This window comes from Xyrauchen texanus, chromosome 47, assembly GCF_025860055.1.
Source record: "Xyrauchen texanus isolate HMW12.3.18 chromosome 47, RBS_HiC_50CHRs, whole genome shotgun sequence".
NCBI lineage: Eukaryota > Metazoa > Chordata > Actinopteri > Cypriniformes > Catostomidae > Xyrauchen > Xyrauchen texanus.
In genome coordinates, this window is record NC_068322.1 from 27,326,256 (window position 1) to 27,353,309 (window position 27,054).

Genomic DNA, 27,054 nt, shown 5'->3' on the forward strand with positions numbered 1-27,054 from the left:
TCGAATACACGTGACCTCCTTCAACTATAACCACAAATTCTATCAGTCTGGACAGTGAAGGAAAAAACTCAGCTTTCTTTTTAAAAAAACAGCCTTCTTTTTAAAAACTCAGCTTTTTAAGGCTGGAACTTAATGTATGCAAAATTCAAGTTCTATAGAAATTACACAATTTTAACTTTGTGTAAATGAGAATTAATCCATGTGACTTAGTTCGCTCACTTTTAGTTCCAACTCTGACTCAACATTTTTCAATTCATTTCATTTGTCCTGGTATCTCCTCATAGTATTAGATCGACATCATTCTGAAGGCTGGCGCACATCTCCATCAACACATCCCTTTTCTTTTTCAGTTCTTCCAGCTCATCTTCCAAAGCTTTTCTCTTAAGTCCACGCATGGCACCCTCTCTCTTGCTCCTCTTTTCATTAAGGTAGATCCTGTATATGGTCCTGGCTGAAGCTACAGAAGCCAGAAGTTCACAATTGTCCTGCATTGTTAATCGCAGAAATCTGTTTATTTCTGAAGTATGGGGCAAGTCCACATTTTAAAATGTAGCTGGTTTTGTCCTTTCCACGTCACAAGATTTGGCTATTTGCGAATCAGGAAACATTCCCTGGAACAACTCAGAAACTCCTTCATTTGACGCATATGAGAGTTGCTGCACCTCTGCCTGCAGCATCGCATTCGAACCAAACGCTGCTCAAAAGGTCGATCGATTTTCCTTCGGTATTGGCTACGCAGGAAGTGGTGGTCACTACAGCAGCAGTTGTGGTGGTAGTAGTAGTTGCTGATGAGGTTACTTTGTTGGTCACGGTGAAGTAACTTGAGATAGTTAATTGTCTGCCTTTTACAGCCGATTTGTGGCAATCGGACTGCATATGAGATTTAACGGCTCCATGTTGACAACCAACCGTGTAACCAGGTCCTAAATTCTTTGTCTTCTAGCCACTTTTGCACTTACCCATTTCTTTGCAACTTTACAAAATTTACGTTGTCTGTTCTAACTCCTCCAGGTCCCAGTCCGCCACTGTCCAAACATCCAGCATTATGTCAATTTTGGACCGGCCGGAGGTAATTACCAAACCGGATCCGCGTGTTTATCACACCAATGTACATATTTTGCAACAGCAAATCAAAGTTATTAATTGTGAAGGCTATATTAAAAATAAATTGGTAATATTATTTTTTCAAAACTATCTAAAATTTGTAATGCCTGTAGGAATAACATGCTATTTAAGGCCTTAATTTTCGCAAAATCCATTTAATTACTTTTAATGCTTTTTAAGGCCCCGCGGAAACCCTGCTGGAAAAGACGGTGCTGGATGACAGTATATGTTGCAAAAAATGTGTACACATCTGTCTGCATTAATGGTGCCCTCACAGATGCCATGCCAGGACACGCGTCCCGTGTTGTTTTCACCCCTGGCCCATACAAGCACTGACTTTTGGACTTGACGCTGATAACAGCTTGGATGGTCCATTTCCTCTTTGGCCTGAGAACATGAAGGCTGTGTTTTCAAAAAACTATTTGAAACGTTGACTCTTCGGACCAAAAAACACGGTTCCACTGTTCTACTCTCATTTACATTTACGCATTTGGAAGACGATTTTATCCAAAGTGACTTACAGTGCACTTATTACAGGGACAAGAGTTAAGTGACTTCCTCAAGGACACAATGGTGGTAACTGTGGGGATCAAACCAGCAACCTTCTGATTACCAGTTATGGGCTTTAGCCCAATACAGCACCACCACTACTAATCAACTCTCCATCTAAGATGACACTGAGCCCAGAGAAGTCAGAAGCGCACCTACTCAAACACATATTTGTGTAGAGAATAAATAATAGGGGTGAATGCGCACACATCCTTGAGGGCAGCCAGAGGAAGTGCACATTTGATCAAACAGAGTTCCATTTACCTTCACTCTTTATGTCCTATTAGTTAAAAAGTCAAGAATCCAGCCCAATAGATTGTTTCTCAATTCAAATTTTTCTAAAAGCCTACTGGTTAAAATATTGAGTTGAATTGTGTTAAAAGCAGAGGAAAAAATCAACAAATAGAAGTCAAGCATAAGACTAATTTCCCTTCAAGCGTTTAACAAATCCACAGAATCCACAGTCACTTCCAGGACAGCGGTGACACGCGGCGCATGTGGCAGGGCATCCAGGCCATCACCAACTACAGGACAACATCAGTTGCCTGTGACAAAGATGCCTCCCTTCCAGATGCGCTGAACGACTTCTACGCTCGGTTTGAAGTGCAGAACGACGTGATGGCGAGGAAGTCCACCCCTCCTCCCAACGACCAGGTGCTCTGTCTTACCAAGGCAGATGTGAGGAAAACTCTACGTAGAGTCAACCCACGGAAGGCTGCTGGACCAGACAACATTCCTGGCAGAGTGCTCAGAGGATGTGCAGACCAGCTAGCAGATGTTCTTACCGACATCTTCAACATCTCTCTGAGCAGCGCCATGGTTCCAACGTGCTTCAAGGCCACCACCATCATCCCCATGCCAAAGAAGTCTTCAGTGTCCTGGCTCAACGACTACCGTCCCGTCGCACTTACACCCATCATCATGAAGTGCTTCGAGAGGCTCGTCATGAGGCAGATTAAGACCCAGCTGCCCCCCTCACTCGACCCACTGCAGTTTGCGTATCGTTCAAACCGTTCAACGGACGATGCCATCACCACAACCCTCCATCTGGCCCTCACCCACCTAGACAATAAGGACTCATACGTTCGAATGCTGTTCATAGATTTCAGCTCAGCATTCAACACAATCATTCCCCAGCACCTGATTGGAAAGCTGAACCTGCTGGGCCTGGACACCTCCCTCTGCAACTGGATCCTGGACTTCCTGACTGGGAGACCTCAGTCAGTCCGGATCGGGAACAGCATCTCCACCACCACCACACTGAGCACTGGGGCCCCCCAGGGCTGTGTGCTCAGTCCACTGCTGTTCACTCTGCTGACTCACGACTGTGCAGCAACGCACAGCTCGAATCACATCATCAAGTTCGCCGATGACACGACCGTGGTGGGTCTAATCAGCAAGAACAATGAGTCAGCATACAGAGAGGAGGTGCAGCGGCTGACGAACTGGTGTAGAGCCAACAACCTGTCCCTGAATGTCGACAAAACAAAAGAGATGGTTGTTGACTTTAGGAGAGCACAAGGTGAACACACTCCGCTGAACATCGACGGCTCCTCTGTGGAGATCGTCAAGAGCACCAAATTCCTTGGTGTTCACCTGGCGGAGAACCTCACCTGGTCCCTCAACACCAGCTCTATCACCAAGAAAGCCCAGCAGCGTCTCTACTTTCTTCGAAGGCTGAGGAAAGCACATCTCCCAACCCCCATCCTCACTACATTCTATAGAGGGACTATTGAGAGCATCCTGAGCAGCTGCATCACTGCCTGGTTTGGGACTTGCACCGTATCGGACCACAAAGCCCTGCAGAGGATAGTGAGGACAGCTGAGAAGATCATTGGGGTCTCTCTTCCCTCCATCAAAGACATTTACAAAAAACACTGTATCCATAAAGCAACCAGCATTGTGGACGACCCCACACACCCCTCACACAAACTCTTTACCCTCCTCCCGTCTGGCAAGAGGTACCGAAGCATTCGGGCCCTCACGGCCAGACTGTGTAACAGCTTCTTCCCCAAGCCATCAGACTTCTCAATACTCAGAGACTGGTTTGACACACACGTGTCCTGAGTTGCACTTTAATAACTGTCACTTTATAACTGTCTGCTACCTCAATAACTGCTATGTGCATAGAACATTATCTCATAGTATGTTATGTTTACATTTTTAGAAACTGTCATCTTTTTGCACTACTGAGTACTGGTCGGCGCTGCACTGTCTATTGTCCTGTTCATTGTCAGTAATTTGTTGTACTGTCCTGTACTTTTTGCACATGTTTGCACGTGCACTTTATATAGGTATATACAGGTATTTTATATAGGTATTTTATTTCGTTGTGTTGTCTCATGTGGTCCTATGTTGGTCCTTTGTTGTTTTTATGTAGCACCATGGTCCTGGAGGAACGTTGTCTCGTTTTGCTGTGTACTGTACTAACTGTATATGGTTGAAACGACAATAAAAACCACTTGACTTGACTTGACTTGACTAACAACTAAATCAAGCATGAAAAGCCATTACTGGGCAGTACGCTGCCAGAGCCAAAGCTTCGGATTTGTGAACAATTAACTCTGTGTAAAAATTCTGTGTAGGCAAGGGATAGATCGAGCAGGGTCGGAGACAAATAATAAAATATCATCCGCGTAAAGCAAAAACCTATGAGCCACACCTCCTGCCACCAACCCTGGAAAATCATCCTCCTTTCTTATCGCGGCTGCTAATGGTTCCAGGGCAAGACAGAACAATGAAAACAAAAAACAAAACAGCCATCGTATTCTCTGGGCCAAAGAGGAAAAGGACCATCCAAACTATTATCAGAGTCAGGTCCACAGGTGTCTGTCAGTGCCCATGGCATGGGTAATTTGCACATCTGTGAGGAAACCAGAAATATATTTTAAAAAATTAAGCAAAATATACTGCCATCCACATGCCATCTTTTCTAGGGATGTCCCTGCATTTTCCAGCCGGACAACACCAAACCACATACTGCCTGGATTACAAGTGCATGTCTGTGTAAGCAGAGAGTGTGTGTGCTAGACTGTCCTGCCTGCAGTCCTGACCTGTCTCCAAATGAGAATGTGTGGTGCATTATAAAGTGCAAAATACAGCAACAAAGATTCTGTACAATTGTGCCGCTGAAGACCTGTATAATGAATGAATGAGGAATTTTTATTTTGTATTTTTTTAAACTTGTGTCTTGATGCCCAAACACTTCGTGTTATTAGGAGAAATAACAGCGGTACACACTCAACTGTCACAACTTTTTTGGATGGATTGTGTTGCAATCATCTCTGAAATGAGTGTGTACATAAATATATAAAAAAAACATATATAAAAACATTACAAAATCTATATTCACAAGACAAATAATGTGTTTGTTGTAGTGCTTTCAATATAAGCACATGGTGAAGTTATTTGACAAATAACTCTTAGTTTTTATTAGCATTTTCCATTCTATCTAAAATTTTTGGAATTAGGGTTGTATTTTGATGGAGATATAATGTGAATATATACATACAATGCAAATCAATTGGGTCCAACACTTCCAAACTTCAAAAAAGGACATAAAAGCCGCATAAAGGTAATCCCTATGATCCATAAATGGTGGTTTAATCCATGTATTCTGAAGTCATATAATCAGTTTGGGTGAGAAAAGACCTAGGTGCAATCATGATTTGCAGCTTGATTGCACTTCCTTGCACTTGATGCATGTGCAGAGCTCTGTAAACATGCTCTACCAAAGTACACGTGACCATGAGTATGTGCATTTGATGATTTCAATTCACATCATATGTCCATCAAAATATTGACCTGTTCTGCAGAAATCATATATCAGTTTAAAGGTTGAGTAATTGATGAGAGAATTATCATTTATGAGTACACTATTACTTTAAACCCAAAGAAAATAATTCAATGCTTTAATAAATGTTATTAAACGTTTTCTCTGTACTTTACCTGTCCCGCAGCAGCTCCAATGCTGCCCGTTCCATCAACTATTCCGGTTACTGTAGCCAAAGCTTCCTGACTGCCCTGCAGCACCTCCTGTCGGCCCAAATCTGCAGAGATCGCTGAGCTGATCATGTTTGATGGGCCTCCAATAAGAAAACCTGAAAAACATGAGATATATATATATATAAATATGTATAATGATAATAATCTCTTTTGGACAGAGTTCATATCAATTCTTTCATCAAAATATAATCTCACCTGTTATCGCTAGTAGAGCTCCATTCATAAGCTGGTTATTTGGAGAATCTAAGCAAAGATTAAAAGAGTAATGAAAATCAGCATACCAAATAATTTAACAGCATATACAGTGCATCTGGAAAGTATTCACAGCGCTTCACTTTTTCACATTTTGTTATGTTACAGTCTTATTCCAAAATGGATTAAATTAATTATTTTCCTCAAAATTCTGCAAACAATACCCCATAATGACAACGTGAAAGAAGTTTGTTTGAAATCTTTGCAAATTTATTAAAATAAAAAACATCACATGTACATAAGTATTCACATCCTTTGCTCAATACTTTGTTGAAGCATCTTTGGCACCCATTACAGCCTCAAGTCTTTTTGTGTATGATGCTACAAGCTTGGCACACCTATTTTTGGGCAGTTTCTCCCATTCTTCCTAACTAACCAAACTTTAGTGACTAACTAAATTTCGAATGAAACACGTGTCTGACCCAGTTTTTCAGCAGTTCTTTATGAGCTTGATTTTTATGATGCGTTTCTTCCAAAAAGGCAACATCTGCCCCCAGACAAGCCAGGACATTACCTCTTTTCACTGCACAGTTCAGGCCTTTACAATTCCAGGTGAAAACCGTACCACACTTTCTTCACCTGTCTTAAACGATCCCCCTATATTTTTGCCTACAGTATATGTTGGGAAAGGACAATATGCAAACTAGATTAAAAAGTTTGGGTACAAACTTTAGGTTGGCTTGAGAAAGCCTAGCATGAAAGTTTGAAGTAATTGTAAAAGCTTGAAGATTGAAGGTTGAAGGTTTTTAGTTTGATATAGTTTAGTATTAGTAGTTTTCAAAGTTAGGGTTTAAGACAGACAGACAGACAGATAGATAGATAGATAGATAGATAGATAGATCCTTGCTACCCTGAGTCCCATGAACAAAACCAGAAGTCTTTATGTTTTTCTGGTGCAGAGATATGTTATTTGTTACTTGGTTCCATCTGGTTGCTAGGCAGTTATCAGGGTGATAGTTATCAAGGATCATTTCCAACCCGAGTGAAATAAGTCAAACCGGAAGTCTCTACCATTTTCTGGTGCAGGGATAAGTGATTTGTTACTTGGTTGCTAGGGTAAGCCCATGTGGTTGGTATGCAGTTACCAAGGTGATACTTCTCAAGCTTCCTTTCCATCCTGAGTGAATTAAGTCAACCCGGAAGTCTCTACGATTTTCTGGTGCAGAGATTTGTTGTGATTTGTTACTTGGTTGCTAGGGTAAGCCCGTATGGTTGCTAGGCAGTAGCCAGTGTGATACAAAGAAGGCTGTTTGCCGTTCTGAGTCATGCAAGCCAACAATGAAGTCTCTATGACATTCTGATCTCGAGATACCAGTCTAAACGATTTTTAATGGATTACAATGGGGTTTGGTTGCTAGGTTGATCTAAATGTTTGTTTTTGGGGGCTCAGATGTCTATGTTAGTAGATTATCCTGACGGAGATTCTCTCTTCAATTAGTAGTACTTCGAGTGGAAACTGGAACCCCAAATACTGGCTCTTTTTTCATTCATTAAAACTGTGTTCCATTGTGATTAGTACAGAGGCTCAGTAGATTTGCACCAATCAAGCCATAACAATTGACTTTATTTTCATATAAAATAAGGCTATATTTAGCCTAGGCTTAATCCTTTGTTTTCCCCATAAAGAAGAAAAGGCATGTTGAATACCTTATATACCTTATATATACCTTAGGCATGTATCGTTCTTATTGCACCTCATTGCCCCTCTGTGTTCCAAGTATGTCATTTGTTTTAAAACTGTGTCATCTTTGTAATTTAATAAACAACAATATAGGCTACATAATAATAGCCCAACAATAGAGCTTATTTATATAAGCACTAAAATAGGATAAATGAAGTCATTTGCAAAAACAGAAATTTAAAAACGTGGCGCCAATACAGCATAATAGTTGAGCCACCCAAAATCACCGCAAGGGAAATTCCTTCACCGCGACAGCCCTAGGAAACACAGCGGAGTGAGGAAATATCACAAAATTGTCACAGAAATTTTTATATTTTGCATTTATTGTTTTTAAATGTGTTTAGGCCTATGGTTAATAATGACAGAAAATCCTATAGTTTTTTCAGAAAACAATAGTATACCTGGTAACAGAAATCCATATTCCATGTGCTTACCATGATATGGTTACAAACAAAACACTTTAAACTGTTAAAAAAATAAAACATTTTGTTTGCCTTCAGAAATTCCAAGAGATAAGAATCAATAAGAACCTGATGAAAGCAGTCACAACTCAGTCACACTGTCAGAATGATTTAGCCACATAAATGTGGTGTTTTATAGATGTAATAGATAAACTCACTGTAACACAGTTGAAGGATGGGCAAGGAGGAGGCGAGAACCGGCTTATCCACATAAATTATATTTTAATGAGAAACTGAAAAACACATAAACAAACACACATGACGGACATGTCCGTAATTCTCTCTCTCTCGAACAATCGTCACCGGCGGCCTTTATCCCTCGCGCGCCTCATCAGGCTGATTGGGGACCGGGCGCGCGATATTCTGACCGGCCCCGCCCCCCTCCGCTCCACACTCACAAATGTACATCTCAATCCAACTCGAAATCAATGAGGTACTGTAGAATGAGCATTTCAGTGGGACAAAATATGCAATATTATTGGTCAATTCACTTATTTTTGTAATAATATAATTATAACAACACTGTAGAGGGGTTCGAGTAGGAAGGACACAGGAGCCGGTTTCACAGTCCATGAGAGTCAACTCTTCTTGGGTTTACAGCGTGCACACTCACACGCATGCACACACACACACACGCGCACACACACACACACACACACACACACGCACACACACGCACGCACACACACACACGCGCACGCACAAACACACACACCATCTCTGGTCTCTGTCGGTCTGTCACTCTGGCGGCCTTTTAAAGCCTGTCTTCGTCATCACCGATACGAGATGTTTAGTGTTAACAATCAACAGGTGATGGCCCTTACCACTTCCTCTCTCCACAGTGACAGACACATGACCACGTCCCGCTCCACAAACACTTTTATACATATTCGTCTCACGCTTGTGTGTTGTAAGGCACTATTTAATGCTGTACAGTTCAATGAAATGTGAAAAAAAAAACCTTAAAGGGGATGCTGTGGTGCGCAGCCGGTGAGAGGCGAGCTGTGAGTTAATCTGGCAGAGTCACGTGCCATCTCGTGTGGCTGTCAGTTGATGTTAATAAAAGTTCAGACATTTACTAAATAAAGTCAAATTATTGAAACATCACAGCTTGCTTTTGCTCGCGTGTCAATGATTACCCTTCCGCGTGATAATGATGCCGAGATAAACGCTTGTGGAGGCAAGTTAGGTAGCAATGCAAGATAACTGAAAACCCCAATGAAAAAAATAACTATTTTAGGATAATGAGCTGTGGGGCACATTAAACCATGTGGAGGACCATATCTGGTAAGTTGCCCAGGTCTGCAGTGGTCAAAAGCTTGCAGCTACATTCTGTACTTACGACTGTATCCCACTAAAGATCCCATGGCCAGCAGCAAACTGATTGCTAACACAGGAGCTCGCTTTCCCAGAAGATCCGAGACAAAGCCCAGCATCGTTCCTCCTGAAAGAGACAAGAATACCATTACAAACAATCCGCAAAATCTTTAAACTGTGGCTGAAAACTTCTACAGGAAGAAATGTACAGTCTAAAGGCTCGTGCAGACATTCAGCGACTTTTTGCTTGATGCCGCTAGCGTACTGTGAAGTCGCTATTGGGCGTTCCTTCTGATGTTGCTCTAACATTGTATGTGAACTGTACGTCTGGCCATGTTTTTTGAAAATATGACCACAGATGAGATATATTGCCAGTACAATGAAGATTTCATTCTAATGGACAAGTAATTAACTCATGTTGCATTATATAAATGACAAGATGAACAGAGTATTAATGTATGAATGAAACTCACTCTGACAGCCGACAGTTTCTTTTCCACACATCATTTTTATTTTATCCATGTATGTGGTTACAGACAAATCATACAGAATAGTGAAATCGCTCATAGAAACTTCTCACAGTATCTCACAGGAGACGGATGACGTGACCTCCACTGACATCGTCTTCACTCCTATTGGTTGCCGCTGCTGAAATTTGCTCCTCGTTTGTATAAAGATAAACTATACTCAACATTTTGAAGTTGGCGGACACACCAACATCTAAGTCGGCAGAGGACGCTGTCTAGTAGGCAGAGTCGTCAGCTCTTATTGAAAATAAAGATGCTTCATGTGTACCAGACCTTAAAGGGATAGTTCACCCAAAAATGAAAATTCTCTCAACATTTACTCACCCTCATGCCATCCCAGATATGTATGACTTTCTTCTGCAAAAAACGAATTATGATTTTTAGAAGAACATTTTGGCTCATCTTCAGGTTCATACAATGCAAGTGAATGGGTGCCGAAATGTTGACTCTCCAAATACCTCATAAAAGTAATCCATACGATTCTAGTATTTTAATACATATCTTCAGAAGTGATATGACAGGTGTGGGTGAGGAACAGATCAATATAAGTTATTTTTTTGCTATAAATTCTTCTCCCTCCCCAGTAGAAGGTGATATGCATGAAGAATGTTAATCACCAAAAACAGAAGAAGAATATAACATTTAAAGTATAGACTGACTGAGCAGGGAGGACAATTTATAGAAAAAGGACTTAAATATTTGAGCTGTTCCTCACCCACACCTATCATATTGCTTCTGAAGACATTGATTTAACCACTGGAGTCTTATTGATTACTTTTATGCTGATTTTATGGGGTTTGTGTTCAGCAGTTGAAAGAAAGTCATACACATCTGGGATGGCATAAAAGACAAAGTATACTTCGATTCTGACGCGAACGCGCAGCGCCTGTGTACAGTCGAATGCGAGTCAGTCAGATTATACTCCATTTGATGGTGCAGGGATACAAAGGAGGTTGGCACATGCATGTTACAACACTTAAGACTCTAGATTATTTCTCTTCAGGAGATTAGACCAATAAAGTAGGGGTCTTACTTTATTGGTCTAATGAAGGTCTTTATATTCCTTCAGACTCGATTTATACAAATGCAGGTATCTCCTGACCAACAGTGCATTCATTCCCTTGAGTCTTGCAGAGGCAGACTGTAGCATGGCTCTTTACGTTTGAATTATTTGTAAAGTTTGTGTGGAAAACTTTATAACAGTATAAAATCAAGAAATATTCAATAAGGATTTTTACATGTTTTAAGGCATACAATAATTTGTTATGAGCAAAAACTACTAGACTGAAGTTTTAAACTTATTATAAAAAAAACACACAGATTAAAGAAAATGTTGTCAATTGGCCTTATTCGTGACATGAGCAGAACATACTTTTTTGGTTTAAATCATTATTAAAAACCATTCTTGCATAAATTTACATTTGAGTGTATTTACACCAGAACAGATCTCCATTGAACATCTTTGGTATTAACTGAAATGTTGACAGTGAGCTAGACCCCATCACCCAACATCACTGCCTGACATCACTGAAATGTTTGTGTCTGAACGTGTCTGTTATAGCAGCACAGGCAGGACCAACTCCCTTTTAATGTCCAAGTCAAATGCAAAAAAGCATTTATGGGTATGGTGTTCAGGCATAACAAAAGTTAGGTTAGGACGGAGTGTGAACTGAACTGACTAATTATGTCACTCACCAACAATCCCGCCCACATCATACCACACAGACAGTCGGTCAGCTTGAACTTCTTTCCAGCCAAAGTTGATGCTCAGATAAAATGGCAGCCAAAAGAAGAATGAATAGTTCACCAACTTCAGACATGCATATGCTAGAGAATACTGCAGAAGAAAAAAAACATTGATGAAATATTTACAACTTGAGAGAGAGAAAACACTTTGTGCAGTGGAGCAGGGTAAGATGTGCCACTATTTACTCAAGTTGTAATCTATGAAATTTTGAACGATAAAAAATAAGGAGTCCTCTGGCATGCTGGTTATCATTTTTATGCATGCATATTTATCCGTGGACGCACACAGATCTGGATCTGCTATCAAAAATGCACACAGCAACTACCACCAACATTAAAGGGTTAATTCATTGATGGAATCTATCCATTTAATTAGTGCAAGATGATGGTAAAAGTAATCTAAATCTAAAAACAGATAGAAACCGGAGTCCTCAATGCTTTAAACAATATAACACAATGAAGAGTGAAATCCTGTGATCCTTCTGCCATTGGCACAAATCCGCAGGTAATAATATTAATCACATAAGATATTAATACAGTATATCTGAGAAGTAATTAATGTCATTTAGCTCATATACACTGCTTGAAATGCTGTGAACAGAAAACATAGTGACGGTGAAAACTGTGAAACATCCCATTGCTGTTAGAATGAATATAAGCTCCCTTGAAACACCGCTTGGCCAATCAGATTCAAGGACTGGAACTAAATATACAATATCGGCCCATAAATATCCACCATCAAACAATACTCTTTAATGAAATACAATTTAATAAATCACTAATACCGTTCAACAAACAATATGGTGCCAATATAATGTATTGCGCATCCCTAGTAAAAGGTGGCACAGCTTACCCCACTCTCCCCTATAATAATAACACAACAACTCAGTAGCATTGTAAATCATCGTGTATAGACAATCCAGATGTTCTTGCGTGTATGCTCACAGGAATGACTCCGGGCAGAAAGAAGGCCTGGATGAAGCCAATGGCTTGGAGCTGTTCCGGCTCTTCGTCCTGCTGCTGTGTGGAGCACTCTTCACATAACTCATCTTCATCTTCACTTATCAGAGGACGTTGACTGTCTGAGTCCCTTGCGACTGATATCAGATCCGTCTCAGAGTCACTCTGTCCTTAAAAAGACAAGCACACCATTCATACATTAGAGTTGGGGTACTCGAGTTTGGACTCTGACTCGAGTCCAATTTTAATGGCATTTTTACTCTGACTTGACTCAGACTCAAGCCATGATCGGCCCCAAAGTGCGTCGACCTTCCGATAATGATCTTGGCACCGAACGCGCCCTTAAGCTAAAACAACGCAAGACGCAACAAGCAGAATGCAGGTGTATCAAGCAGAGGTGGGAGACTCGAGTCATATGACTTGACTCGAGTCAGACTCGAGTCGCAATTTTCTGGACTTGAGACTTACTTGACTAGATCTCTGAAAAGACTCGACTTGACTTTAGACTTGCTCCTTGTGACTTTAGACTTGACTCGGACTTGTGCCTATTTACTTGAAATGACTTGTGGAAAAAAAATTTTCAATTATTGTGATTTTTTTTATATATTTAAGAATGAACTATATATTTTCCAATAAGTCGGCGAACCCAAGCTACTCTTCTTTATACGCATGCGTAATCAGGCAGCCGCTTGCCGCCTGCCAAAACAGCAGATCCCTCCGCGGACAACATGGACACAGCAACAACAACACCAGCTCCAGCCCCGAGGATAATAAAATTTGGGTTTAGAGATTACGGCCAAGAAAAGAACGGCTGTGTGTAATATCTGCAGTGCCAAGATAAGTGATTCATCGGCCACAACTTCAAATTTCATTCGTCACTTCAAGTTGCACAGCGAGAAGTGGTATCTATCTACTTCCAACTTAAGTGTAAATTAAATTGCAGGTTAACCACCACAACCAATTAATGTGTAAATTTAAGTGCTCAATATGTATATTTTTAAAAATTTCTTAAGTCTTAAAATGCCTTAAAATAACATTTATTGGGGTTTCTTCAAAGGTAGCATTTTTTTTTTTTTTTTTTACAGTAACTGGGTAATGACGTTATAAGAGGGAGCGCGGGCGGTATTCCACTCACTCTGTGTGTGCGGGTTGAGGGAGAATAAAATAACATGTTTGCAGCGTTGAGCGATGTAGCCAATCACAGACATATGTGTTGATTTCTTGAACGCAATGGCCAATCAGAAGCATTTACGACTTTTTGTTCAGTGCTGAATTCTGTATGCTGGCAAATCCTCTAATTATAACAAACAAAGTGTATATATTATGAAAGCTTCATTGATAATAACAGAGATGTGTGAGATCGTGATGAACTGATGTCAGCTTTTTAGGAATTATCAAGTCATGCCAAACCATGCACGCAGTAGCCTGCTTGCTTTTATGTTATAACAGTGGTTTGTGTGTTAATGCTTTAATAACAAATAATTTATCGGGAGCATCTATGCTGATGTGTATGGTGGCGACACGTAGGCTAACTTGAAAGTATTTGGAGGTACAGAAAAAAAGTCTTTTTGCGGGCGAGAGCGGGACAAAACATAAATGTTGCGGGCGGGAGAAAGTAATATAGAAAGTAGTTGAGAACGTCAGTTATAACGACCCACGTATTAAACAATAGTCAGGTTTAAATCATTTAAATGATTAGATTTGTTTTCTTAATTTCCATATAATATTTTGTGTTATGGGATCAAATCACCTGGATATTTAGAGTAAGAACATACAAACTTTGGCATACAGTACTAATTTAGAATGCAATATCTTTTTAGTTTTTTTTTTTAAGATTATGTTTATAATTACTCTAGCCTAATGTTTAAAATGTGTCTATTACATAAAGTAATAGGTGCTTTTCTTTTCTTTTAGATATGAATAGTACCTCAAGGCCAAAATTGAGATGGACTCAACGCAGCCTCGGATCTTGCAGTTCTTTGACCAGCGCACTGTTCCACTCTACAGTAGAAGTCATCCTCAGCAAAAAGCAATAACGCACTCAATACTATCAGACCTGATCATAAACTGCAATCTTCCATTGTCAATAATTGACAATATAGACTTTCATCACTTTTTGTCGACTGTGGACAGTAAATACACTCCTGTTTGTAGACGCACAATGACTTCAAAACTTGAAAATCTGGTGAGCCAAAGGAAGCTTAAATTAAAAGCGGAACTGGCCAGAATAGACAATGTGTCAGTGACCGTTGACATTTGGTCTAACCGTAAAATGAGGGGCTTTTTAGGGGTCACAGCACACTGGCTCGACATTGAAAACGACAATCTGAAGCTACAGTCAAACTTGTTAGCATGTGACCGGTTCAAAGGATCACACACTGGTGAAAACATATGTGAAAAATTTCAACAAATATGTGATGAGTATCACATCAAGAAGAAGATTTCACATGTGATATGCAATAATGCGGCCAACATGAAGAAAGCCTTCACTGTCTGCTTTCCAGGACCAGAGGAGGAGGTGGAGGATAGTCTTGATGACTCAGAGATGTGGAATGATGTGTCTGTAGAGGAGCAAGAGATGATGGATAGAACTTTGAAATCACAAACCAGACTCCAGTGTTTTGCTCATACCTTGCAGTTGGTCATAGGGGATGGCCTTAAAGACACAAAAGTTGCAAGTGTCAGTTTGTCCTCAAAATTGAGCTCATTGCCCCACACCAGTTCTTCTTTCAAAGAGAAATTTGAGTCGGAGTTCGGTCAACATGGAATCCCAGCTTCGGTGACTACTCGCTGGAATTCCACCCTGAGACAGTGAAAAGCAATCCTTGCATGTGAAAACCAAAGACTGGGTGTATTTCTTTCAAATGTTGGCCATAAAGAACTGATCTTCACATCACGAGAGTGGAGCCAGTTACAAGAACTTGTCCGCATCTTACAGCCCTTTGCAGAGGCCACTGATCTTACCCAGGGAGAAAAAGTAGTGACAATCAGTGCAGTGACTCCATGTGTTCTCTCATTAAATCACCATTTAGAGAATGAAAAAGACAAAGTGTGCTTCTTAGGTGGCTTTATTCATAGCCTACAGGCCTCCCTTAAAAGAAGATTCAAGGGGATCTTTGTAAATGTAAGGATGGAAGATGGTGAGCATGATGCGGCAACACTTCCCTTCTCAGACCCTCTCTACCTGAAAGCTGCATTACTTGACCCCTCCTTTGGCACCATGTGGTTAATGCATGATGTCTTGGCTCCTGATCAGACCAAGGAGGTGGTGTCTACAATGATTAAAGGTAGGTTTGTAATTAAATATTGTTCAATTTGAAATATAACACAAATTGGTCTATAAATTATTTTAGTGTAGAGGTCATGTCTGTAACTATAACTTATAATCCATACATATCTTCAACATTTTGCAATAAATGTTCTGTGTTTTTCAGACCTGATTATCGAAGAGGCACACAAGACCACGCCATCTCCAGCTTCCACCAGTAACCCTGAAGTCCAAGTTGGAGAGCCAGAGGCAGGGCATCAATCTGGACTTTTCACAGGTTACCGCAAGAAACAGAAAACCAATTCGTGCTCTAGTCCGCTTATCCAGCTTAACCACTACCTTGACATTTGTGATGGACAGAATGCTCTTCAGTTTTGGTCTATAAATAGGAATGCATTGCCCTCTTTATTTAAGGTGACTACCAGGCTTATGGCAATTCCAGCATCTAGTGCACCAGTTGAACATGTATTCAGCCATGGGGGAGTGATAATGCGACCCCATCGCTCACAAATGAGCAATAAAGTTTTGTCCAGTTTGATTTTTTGCAAATGCAATTCACTGTAATTTGCCTTCACATTGACATTATTTTAAACTGTCCAAACATCATAGTTTAACATTGAAGTGGTCAAGGGTTAAACTTGTTATGGACAAATATATAAATATGGTTTGATCTGATGTACGGTTAATATCTCCATAAATACTGGGGCATGACCTTTTTTTTTTTTACATTATTAAAGATATTAGAAAACTAATGAAAAGCCCTAGAGTAACATGATCATAATAGTTTGTGGATAACTCTTAAAACAATGTTGGGTTCATCACCTTTTAAAAACCACTGCCTCACTTGTACAGTAAGATTTTTTTTTTTTTTTCTGATATTGATATTCTACTTTGAGTATGCAACCCATTGTTTGGTGTCTGATGAGATTACAGTATAGGTATTATTACTATATGTTGAGATGGGGGCATGTGACAATGTTCAGTCCATGTTTACACAGATATATCAGGGTATTCATAGATAGAAATGATCCAGTTTAACAGCTGTAGTTCTGACTCCTCCTGAGAAGGGAACATCAGCACATTCTACTGTCTGAAAAACTTACAATAATATGAAATTCCCAGATATATGTTCTTAGTTCTTTTTAAGCATGTTCACGTTGGCCTAATTGGATTAAATTGAAACTTTTAATGTTTTTGTTTAGTTTACACTTTCATAGGGGACATCACAGCAAAATAACTATATGTAGGCCTAGCACAAGATGGGAAAAGTTTTATTAATTCTTGTTTACTTGTGTTCATTTAATTTATTTTTATTTTAGAGCATTTAAAGTGCTTCTTAATGATATTTTATTTATTACACAAGTTAATTTATTTATTTGTGTAACCCATCAGCCCTCTGTGTCTAAATAAGTAATAAAAGTCCCAGAGTTAAAAAATGTGAAAAACTAGCCTGTGTGTGACTTGACTTGACCCTTACAACAGAATGACTTGACTTTGACTTGACCCTTACAACAGAATGACTTGACTTGCAATGTTAAGACTTGGACTTGACTTGAGACTTGCATTTAGTGACTTACTCCCACCTCTGGTATCAAGAGGCATTAAGTTATTTTATAACTGACAAGCTGTCAAAGAAGTCCAACTAGAACATAATTACATTGAAAAGCAGTTCTGATGGACGCAAATTCGCATTCATAACGAACAGCTCCAATAAATAGGCCTAATGGAAAAGGCTACGACCAGGGAGAAAGAAAAAAATTAAATTATATATATATATATATATATATATATATATATATATATATATATATCCACGTTCCTTCTAATAAACTACCTCTCCTAAAGAACGAATCAATGGAACAAGCAGGCTATTTTTCAGTTTAAGGGTATTCTTCCCTGTAATTAATATGCCTTTTCCGTTTTCCAAAAAGCACTCTCCGCTTAAAATCGGGCTCCTCCTTTTAAAGTATTTGACTAATGTGCTAAAATGGTATTACTAAAAATGAATTTGGACTTTTAGTATGGGATCAAAATCCCGTCAAATGCATTGTGGTCACAGATCCAAAAATGCAGTTGGGTTCTGAACTCACGACTACATTTGTACAGCTAATAAAAACCTGCATCAGATATCTTCACCAACTCAACCTAGCCTTGTTTTTATTTTATTTTTTAGATATTCAGTCAATAACCTATAAACAAGGAAGTCTTAAATAATGCCCAAACTAAAACTCTGCCAATTCTCAAAATTCAGCTGACTCGATACACGTGTTAAAGGACTATGATAATGGCCTACTCAGACAACTCATTGTTTCCTAGAGCAGGCAGAAAATACTCAAAACAGACAAAAACAGTGTATCTTTAATCCACAAATATCATATTTATTAGCAGCAGTCTGAGTTGCATTGGAGTGACATCACCTCCCCTCTTCCAATGATTGGCTAGAGGAGCTGTTGATCAAGAACTAGTGGACCAATGGGGATGCAAAATTCCTCTTGATTTACATGAAACTCTACTCACAAGTTTTGGAAAACCAAGTGCAGAACTTGGAAACAAAAGCAAAGAAAAATACAGCTTAAGTGTACAAAATAATTAAAATAAGCATTTTCAGAGAGCACAAAAAAAAACAGTAATATAACAAGGAAAACATGATTTTGTTTGCAATTCTGATGACTTTGCTTTAATATTTCTGTTGTTTTTTTACAGCATATTTTAAATGTGTTTATATATTTTTAATTCATGCTTGTTATTTTTATATCTACACTAATTATTTTGATCTGCACTTATTATTTTGATCAGCATAGGTATCCAAGCACCGAAGGTGCAGGAACCCTATTGTATTTGGATATTGGATTTTCTTATAATTTTTTTTATAAGGTGTTCAAGCGCTTAGCACTGAAACCATATTGTAATTGTTAAAATTTTTATAATTAGGGGTTCAAGCCTGAAGTAATTATAAGGATTTTTATTATTCTGCCTTAAAACTGATCGTGCAGACCAAACAGTAAGTCACAGAGAGCTGAGAGTATACAGCATATCAAATCGGCCTCAAGGTAGTGCTATAGTGATCATGTTTACGTTTTGGGCCAGAACTCCTAAACCGTTTGTCTCAACGGTCTTACATCATTGGATTCCTTGACTCAAGACGAACAAAACGTATATTTCCGATTTCATTTCAGTCATGAAAACCTTTGTGCTAATTTGCACAATTCGAAAAACCTGCTTTTTCGAACTCCACCTAGGCCTTATTTCCGAATTGCACGGAAATTGGTGTGTCTACTATGAACACCCCTGACAAAAAAATTAAAGGAATTTTGATTTGTTGAAGTGTTGCAAGGATATAAGCCAACAATCTCGTCAGGCGATGTCCATTTTGTACATATTGACAAATATCTACCAAATGTTACGAAACTTGATACATGTAGACAACAGGATATTCTGAGGATGCACGCAAAATCACGAAAACCACCTATAGGGGGGCGCTACAACAAAACAACGCTCATAACTCCACAACCGTATTATCAATGTAGTTGAAAATTGGTATGCATCTTGTAGGGGCCAAATGCTAACATATCCTACAATATTAGTCGGTCAAATAAAAAAAGTTTTCGGACATGTTTTTTGTAGGGATGCACCGAAATTAAAATTCTGGGCCGAAACCGAAAATCCAGGATGCACTTGGCCGAAAACCGAAACATACTGTTTTTTTTACCTATAAGAAAGAAAAAAAATTATAATTTTGTGTATAATTGTATTAACATTATACTTTTTCATTAATTTCATCAATTTAATGAATCTGAATTGAAAAACTACAAACCAATAAAATAAATCACACTTTTATTGAAAGTAACACCAAAATTTGACAAAAAATATATTAAAACATTATTCAATATTCTTCTTCATTCAGTTCTGTAAAAATATAATTTTACAGATTTTATTAACAATTATCCAAATAATGTAAAGTTTTAGAAAACTATTATATGCAAAACAACAGTCAAGTAATGAACTTAGCTAGCATCTTTCAAAAAGTTTAAATATGCAACAGTAATTTTGATTGAAACAAAAAGGCAGAACACAGAATGGCAGAGGGCCTCTATTCCACTGATCTATATATACTATAATATATAATTATATATATATATCAGTGCTCTATTCTGTTTATGTAAACGTATGTACACTTTAAGTGAAAATGATTGTGCAAAACAACAGTGCAAAACAGCAGTAATTGAACTAAATCCAACCTAAACTGTAAACGAGAGATGTATCCTCAAGTGAAGAACAAGTTTAATGTAATTGCTATACACATCAAATTGGACCGCTTTCTATTTAAGTACAAGTGACAGGTTTCTCTTCAAGAACAAAGTTGCTAAACTTTCTGACAGTCTCTCCTGTCAGAAAGCTCACCAAGAACATGAGATGCTGCACTGAACAGTCTCTCACTCTCTGTGCTGGTGCTTGGGCAGATAAATACCTGTGCGTAATCCGCGCAAGCAAAGGAAAGCGGTGTTTGTTTAGCTGAATCGTAGTCAAGGGGATTGTAGCTTCTGGCGTAGTTCAGCTAGATACGCCTCAAGTTGTGGTGTAGCTGCGCTTAGTTGTGGCACTGCTGTGGATCGGGCGCTTTCCTGTAGAATCTCTTGCTGTACTCTGTATATATATATATATATATATATATATATATATATATCTTGAAAGTTCTGCTGATCGAACACTGTAGATCGCAAATGTGATGTCCTTATCAGAAACTTTGAAGAATTTCCACACAGTTGACATGATCTTGCCTTTGTTTGGTAGCGCCGTGATAAGGGCTAGATCGATCCAGAGTGAAATCAGAGCACTGAGGGGCGGGGTGAGGAGGTATATATTTTCGGCTCATATTTTCAGCCTTTTTTCTCTTTCGGCCGAAAACCGAAAGTGCCACTTTCGGCCAAAAATTTTCAGCGGCCGAAATTTTGGTGCATCCCTACTTTTTTGTCTGAGCTATAAAGTGATTATTTTTTTAGTGCTTTCTCTAAAAAATTCACTCATCACATTTAACGGTTTTGTTCGGTCACAGGTGACGTTCAATGGACAGCAGTCTACCCATTGACCTGACAATAGCCTGCACTGAGAATTTTTTTTTTTAGATTTACTTAAAATATATACAGCTTAAAATATATATTACTTAAAATATATATATCTGAGCTATAAAGTGATTATTTTTTTAGTGCTTTCTCTAAAAAATTCACTCATCACATTTAACGGTTTTGTTCGGTCACAGGTGACGTTCAATGGACAGCAGTCTACCCATTGACCTGACAATAGCCTGCACTGAGAATTTTTTTTTTTAGATTTACTTAAAATATATACAGTGGATATAAAAGTCTAAACACCTTTGTTAAATCAGCAGGTTTTTGTGATGTAAAATGTAACAAAGATAAATCATATCAGAATTTTTGCACCCTTAATGTAAAAATTACAACCTATGCAATGCCACTGAAAACCAAAGTGACATATTTCAGATATAAAAAAAAACTTAGAATAACTTAACTGCATAAGTGTGCACACTCTTTTATAATTGGGTTTGTGGCTGTGTTCAGAATCAACCAATCATCAAGCTGATGTGAAATAGTACACACCTGTCTTCACCTGAAGTGACTCTGATTGACTCCAAATAAACCTCAGCTGTTCTTGTTGGATTTTTCAGACATCTTCTTGGTTGCATGTTACTACAAGTGTCATGGGCCACAAAGAGCATACAAAGCATCATCAGGATCTCATTGTCGAAAGGTATCGCTCAGGTGAGGGCATTATATACCATGTGTAACACTCCACAATATTAGGGGGAACAAAAGTTCCGTTTCTATTTAAACTACGGAGTAGGAAAAAGTATTACTCAATACTGATAAATAAACAACCAACCCAAGTGTATTTACAAAACAAAAGAAAATTTACAATAATACAAGACAATCGCATGTAAGCGGTGTGTATGTATGTGGGTGTGGTGTGTAAAATTATAATCCAGCGGGCACAGAGATAATGGCAGAGTTCAGATCAGCCTCACCGGTAACTTTGTGTAGTCCGTGAGCATGATCAAATGAAGATAACTGGCTTTAGTCCTCCGATAAAAGTAATCCAGGCTGCGAGCCCACGGAAATACTCAGAGGAACGGTGACCCAGCGCTTCCAAGTCAGTCAGCAATAACTCCAACAATGAATGGAAAAGTTTGTGAATAAGAGTACGCCCTCCCGAAGACCGGCATACCGGTTCCTTATATATAAACTCAAAGTCTTTTCCTGTTTACCTGACAGGACAAATCCACAACAGCTAAGGCAAATACAGCATACAGGGGAAAACAATAAAACTAATTGCATATAATGACTAAACATACTTAGTTTTTTGTCATTAACCTTATTTAAAAACTTCCCCTTATGTGGCCACGCTACACATGGACACAGTGAATACAGTCGTCAGCAAGTGGAGAAAGTATGGCACAACAGTGACATTATGAAGAACAGGACATCCATCCAAAATTGATGAGAGGACAAAGAGAAAACTGGTCAGGGAGGCTGTCAAGAGGCCTACAGCAACATTAAAGGATCTCTTTCTGGCAAATACCGGTTGCTCTCTACATAACTACAGTATATACCGCATTCTTCATCTGTCTGGGCTATGGGGCAGGGTGGCAAGACCAAGTCCTTTTTTTGAGAAAAAAACCCAAAACATCCAAGCCTTGCTAAACCTACATCCGGTCTCCCAAAACCATGTGGAAAAATGTGTTATGGTCTGATGAGGCCAAGATTGAACTGCACATCAGCAAAAGAACACCTTACCCACGGTGAAGCATGGTGGTGGCAGCATCAAATTTTGGGCCTGCTTTTTTTCAGCTGGAACTGGGACTTTAGTGAAGGTGGAGGGAATCATGAATTGCTCCAAGTACCAGTCAATTTTGGAAAAGAACCTTCTGGTGTCTGCTAGAAAGCTGAAAATGAAGAGATCTTTCAGCATGACAATGGTTCATTCATGGGCATGTAGAAAGGGATCTGTGGTGCCAAATAGAAAATGGCCATGTTCTGGGGACTCTGTAGCACATCCCTTTTCAGCTACAGTCACCAAACTTTGTACATACTGTATGTACATCTGATCAAGCCAGATCATTTTCACACCATAGACATTAGCTCCGCCCAACAGAAAGTCAGCCATTTTGGATTGTTTGAAAATGCAATGGCTCTGGAATTTGAAATACTCAAATGTATTTGAGAAATGTCATGCCAAAACATTGAAGATGCTGAATTGTGAACAGATATTTTATGTCTCAAACAGTGTCTCCATAGTGTAGGGTAACCAGGTCAGGTTTGGGGAATGTATGACTGATATTAATGATCGTAATCAATAATTAATCATACGGGTTGACCCAGATACCAATACATACAAAAACGCCCCAAAAAGGGCTTATATAGTCCAAGAGTCTGCTTCAAATATATATAGATAATTAAACACAACGAATTATAATTAATTAGGAATATACATTATATGCAGACAGGCTATATTCATTTTAATAAACCCTCAATGGAATTGACCCGTAGGCTACCGCAACCAGTCAGTTCGTCCAGCGAACAGCTTTGCTAAATATTCCTGATCAATTCCCTTGAAGGTTTATTCTTGGTTATAAGCTGACTCATCAAAGCACGTTAACTTACTTTGATAATATCAGCTCGTAGCTTAAAATCGCACATTAAAGAGGCTTTGTTTTATGATCAACACACACAGACAATCAAGCATATAATTGGGTTTAATACAAGGAACTAGAATATATCACTACACTTGACAAACAGACATTTAACATAGAATAAACATAAAATAAGCAAAGTAAACAATAAGGAAAATAGATGGATTATTATAAGGATAGCCAACTTATTACAACAATCAACCCTTAAGAGCCAGCAAATGGAATTACACACTTCAACGCGTTTGAATTTCAGGTGAAATAATACTTGCACACTGGATCTTTGCGTTGCTGAGCAAGGCTGCGTGTATGTCGTGTCCTAGTGGCGTTCTTGAGACGGAGGATTTCGGTTCGGTGTTTCCAGAGCGTGGAGTTGAAACTCACTTGAAGAGAGAGTTGAAGGGTTGTTCCGAGAAGTTCGAAGCGTCTTAGAGGGTAGCTGTTGAATAGATGACGAGTGTTCCGGAGAGTTGCAGAAGATCGGGGGGGAGAAGTGAGAGATGGTTTGAAGCGATCCAGAAGAAGTCCAATGGAAGAGGTAAGAGATAAGAGAGAGCGATTTCAATGCCGGTCCTGACTTTTAAAGGTAGGGAGGTCACACCTCCTTTGGGAGAAGTGACCCAATGAGAACCCTCCGTTTTGGGCGCGAGTTTGCTCCCTTTGTCCGGTCAAGGCTCATTTGCATACTTTATGATTCGGTCAGGACTTTGCGTTGACTCACTCAAAAGGCAGTAAAAACCTAGCAGAATACAATTCTAAGGTGATCTTATATTTATATTCAGCTAGGACAAGTCGTAAGGTTTAATTTGATACCAAGAAACGTGTATTTGGTACACTTAAAAGTGGATATACACTCTTAGGCTATTAAATATACGGCCTCAGAGTTTTACTACACAACTAAACAAATTTCAACTAGTTTTGATCTATCATCAGAAATACACAACGTACAGGGATTACACATATTTCCTTAATAATAAACATTTCTAGGTTTTAACTGAAAAAGACACACACACACATTTTTACGTTCAAAGTCTCACATGGCTTTTCTCACATGGTAAAGCACGCGATGTGAGGCGAGTCACATGGAAAAAGGGGGGGCTTGTCAATAGCTGGAGTGTCTCTTTGTCAATAGCGCATTGTGCTGTGGAGACTAGTTGGCGCTATTTCAGTGATTAGGGGAGTTTTATCAGTGGGTTCTTTGTTATTCAGAATGATTAGTCCATTGATTCCTCCAGACGCTACAATAGTGATGCGATACATTAACAAAAAAATAGAAAGAATTGTCTCTCATCTTCTGCGTGCATCTTGGGATTTACATTAAAACTGACCCGTATGTTTGGCCTTGAGGGCTGATCACATTGATGAATCTACTGTGGGTCACGGTTGTAGCGCCATCAACTGGCAGCAGGAAGTGTGACCCTTATAACAGTCTTTGAAAAAAAATCAATATACATTTACACAAATCGCTTCAAAAAAATTTATGCATTATTTTACTAAAGCCGCCAGGAGGAAATGGGCCCATGGTGCTTGGGCCCGTTGATTGCTGCTTGCAGCTATATTTTACAATTATTTTCATATTATAATCCGGTGAGATTATACACCAGCAACTCCGTTAAGTGTTTTTAATGTGCAAGGTTATAATATATATAGATGCGATTGAGAGTCTGGTGGGGGGGGTGGGGTTATGATTTATGTTAAAGAGGATATTCGGTGTAAGCAAATCGAAGCACATAGAGACATGCCGGAGTGTGTTGAAATTAACATCATGCTTTCTCCAGAAATGTCCTTTGCAATAATTGTACTGTATAGACTTTTTATGATCAATTTTCCAAGGTTCTTATAAAGTGTGATGCTAAAGAAATCATTTTAATGGGAGATTTTAATATGAATTGGCTAGATAAAAGAGGTAGAAAAAATTTTAAGTTAGTTATTAGTAAGTTTCGTTTGACCCAAGTCGTAAAAAGGGCAACACATATAACAAAATTATCTCAAACCCTGATAGACTTCAAATATCGTATATTAAAAACGTATCATTTATTAACAGGTTTATCGGATCACAATCTTACACTAGTTGTAAGAAAGTTGTCTAAAACATTCAGTGAAGATTTTATGGAAGTGTTTCAGCAACTTTCAGTAAATAAATACTCTAAAGTAACAAATATGAAGAATAAACGTACACAGTCTTTACAATGGTGGAACAATGATTTGTGGAAAAGAATGAAATTGAGAGATGTAGCTCTAAAAAAATAATTAAAATCTGGTCTTAATACGAATCGTTTATTATATAAGAGTCTTAGAAATAAAGTTACAATCGAGCTTAGGAAGGCTAAAGCAACGTTTTATCTAGATATTATTAAACAGTCAAAGGGGAATACTAAAGTGATTTGGCAATCTATAGATAAATGAACAGGAAAAGGACATCGAAACAATGGAGTTGCAGAGATTAAGATAGATGGGATGCTTCAAAATGATCAATCTATAATAGCAGATCATTTGAATAACTATTTATTGAGTCTGCTAATAAATTAGGTGGGAATTATCTGAGGATTGGAATAGTAGAGGAATATTGAATGATAATTTAATGTTACATTTTAAGGAAATAGATGAGACAACAGCTAATAAAATCATTTTATCATTAACAAATTCAAAGGCAAAAGATAGTTGGGGAATAAATAGTGAGGTTATTAAAAAAACAAGGATAGTTTAATTACTCCTATAACTTATATTATAAACCAGTCAGTGAAAGAGAGTGTATTCCCCAGAGTTTTTAAAACAGCTGTGGTAACTCCATTATTTAAAGCAGGTGATAGATTAGAAGTATGTAATTTTAGACCAATCAGTATTCTTCCAATAATCTCAAAAGTGTTGGAAAAATGGATTGTTGGGCAGCTTGTAGAGCATCTAAAAAATGCTAATTTATTACATCCAATGCAATTTGGTTTTCGCATGAATTATTCTACAGGGACTGCTTGTTATCTTATAGAAAATATTAAGACTAATTTAGATAAAGGCGGGACAGTGGGAGCAGTGTTTTTACATCTGCGTAAGGCCTTTGATACAGTTAACCATTCCATACTTCTTACTAAATTGTTAAATTATAGATTATCTTCTAGTGTGTTAAATTGGATGGAACGTACTCAGTGTGTTAAGGTTAACAATACATTATCTCAATTTAAATCATGTAATCTGGGAGTCCCTCAAGGATCAATACTGGGGCCACTGTTATTTAACCTGTATATAAATAATCTTCCATCTGTATGTGATGATGATGATGATGTAGGTATTTTGATGTATGCAGATGATGCTGTCATATATGCACATGGTAGTAATGCTGATCAAGTAGCAACAAAGCTCTCGTGTATCATGGAAAAAGTTTCAATTTGGCTTAAGTCTTCAGACCTTACATTGAATACTCTGTATACATATACTTTAATAAGACGAGTAAACCTAGAGCTTTTCCGTATGTTTATGTTGATGGTCAG

General features: G+C 38.6%; 1 protein-coding gene across 2 annotated transcripts in view; it reads right to left on the reverse strand.

The window, feature by feature from the left end:
* slc37a3 (solute carrier family 37 member 3) overlaps positions 1–27,054 on the reverse strand; it is a 163,061-nt gene that overhangs the window by 31,310 nt on the left and 104,697 nt on the right. For both annotated transcript variants that reach the window (XM_052121023.1, XM_052121022.1), the window contains exons 9-13: positions 12,588–12,772; positions 11,592–11,733; positions 9,395–9,496; positions 5,854–5,901; positions 5,602–5,753 (exon numbers count right to left, since the gene is read on the reverse strand). In XM_052121023.1, the coding sequence (XP_051976983.1) occupies positions 5,602–5,753; positions 5,854–5,901; positions 9,395–9,496; positions 11,592–11,733; positions 12,588–12,772 (629 nt within the window). The remainder of the gene's footprint in view (positions 1–5,601; positions 5,754–5,853; positions 5,902–9,394; positions 9,497–11,591; positions 11,734–12,587; positions 12,773–27,054) is intronic.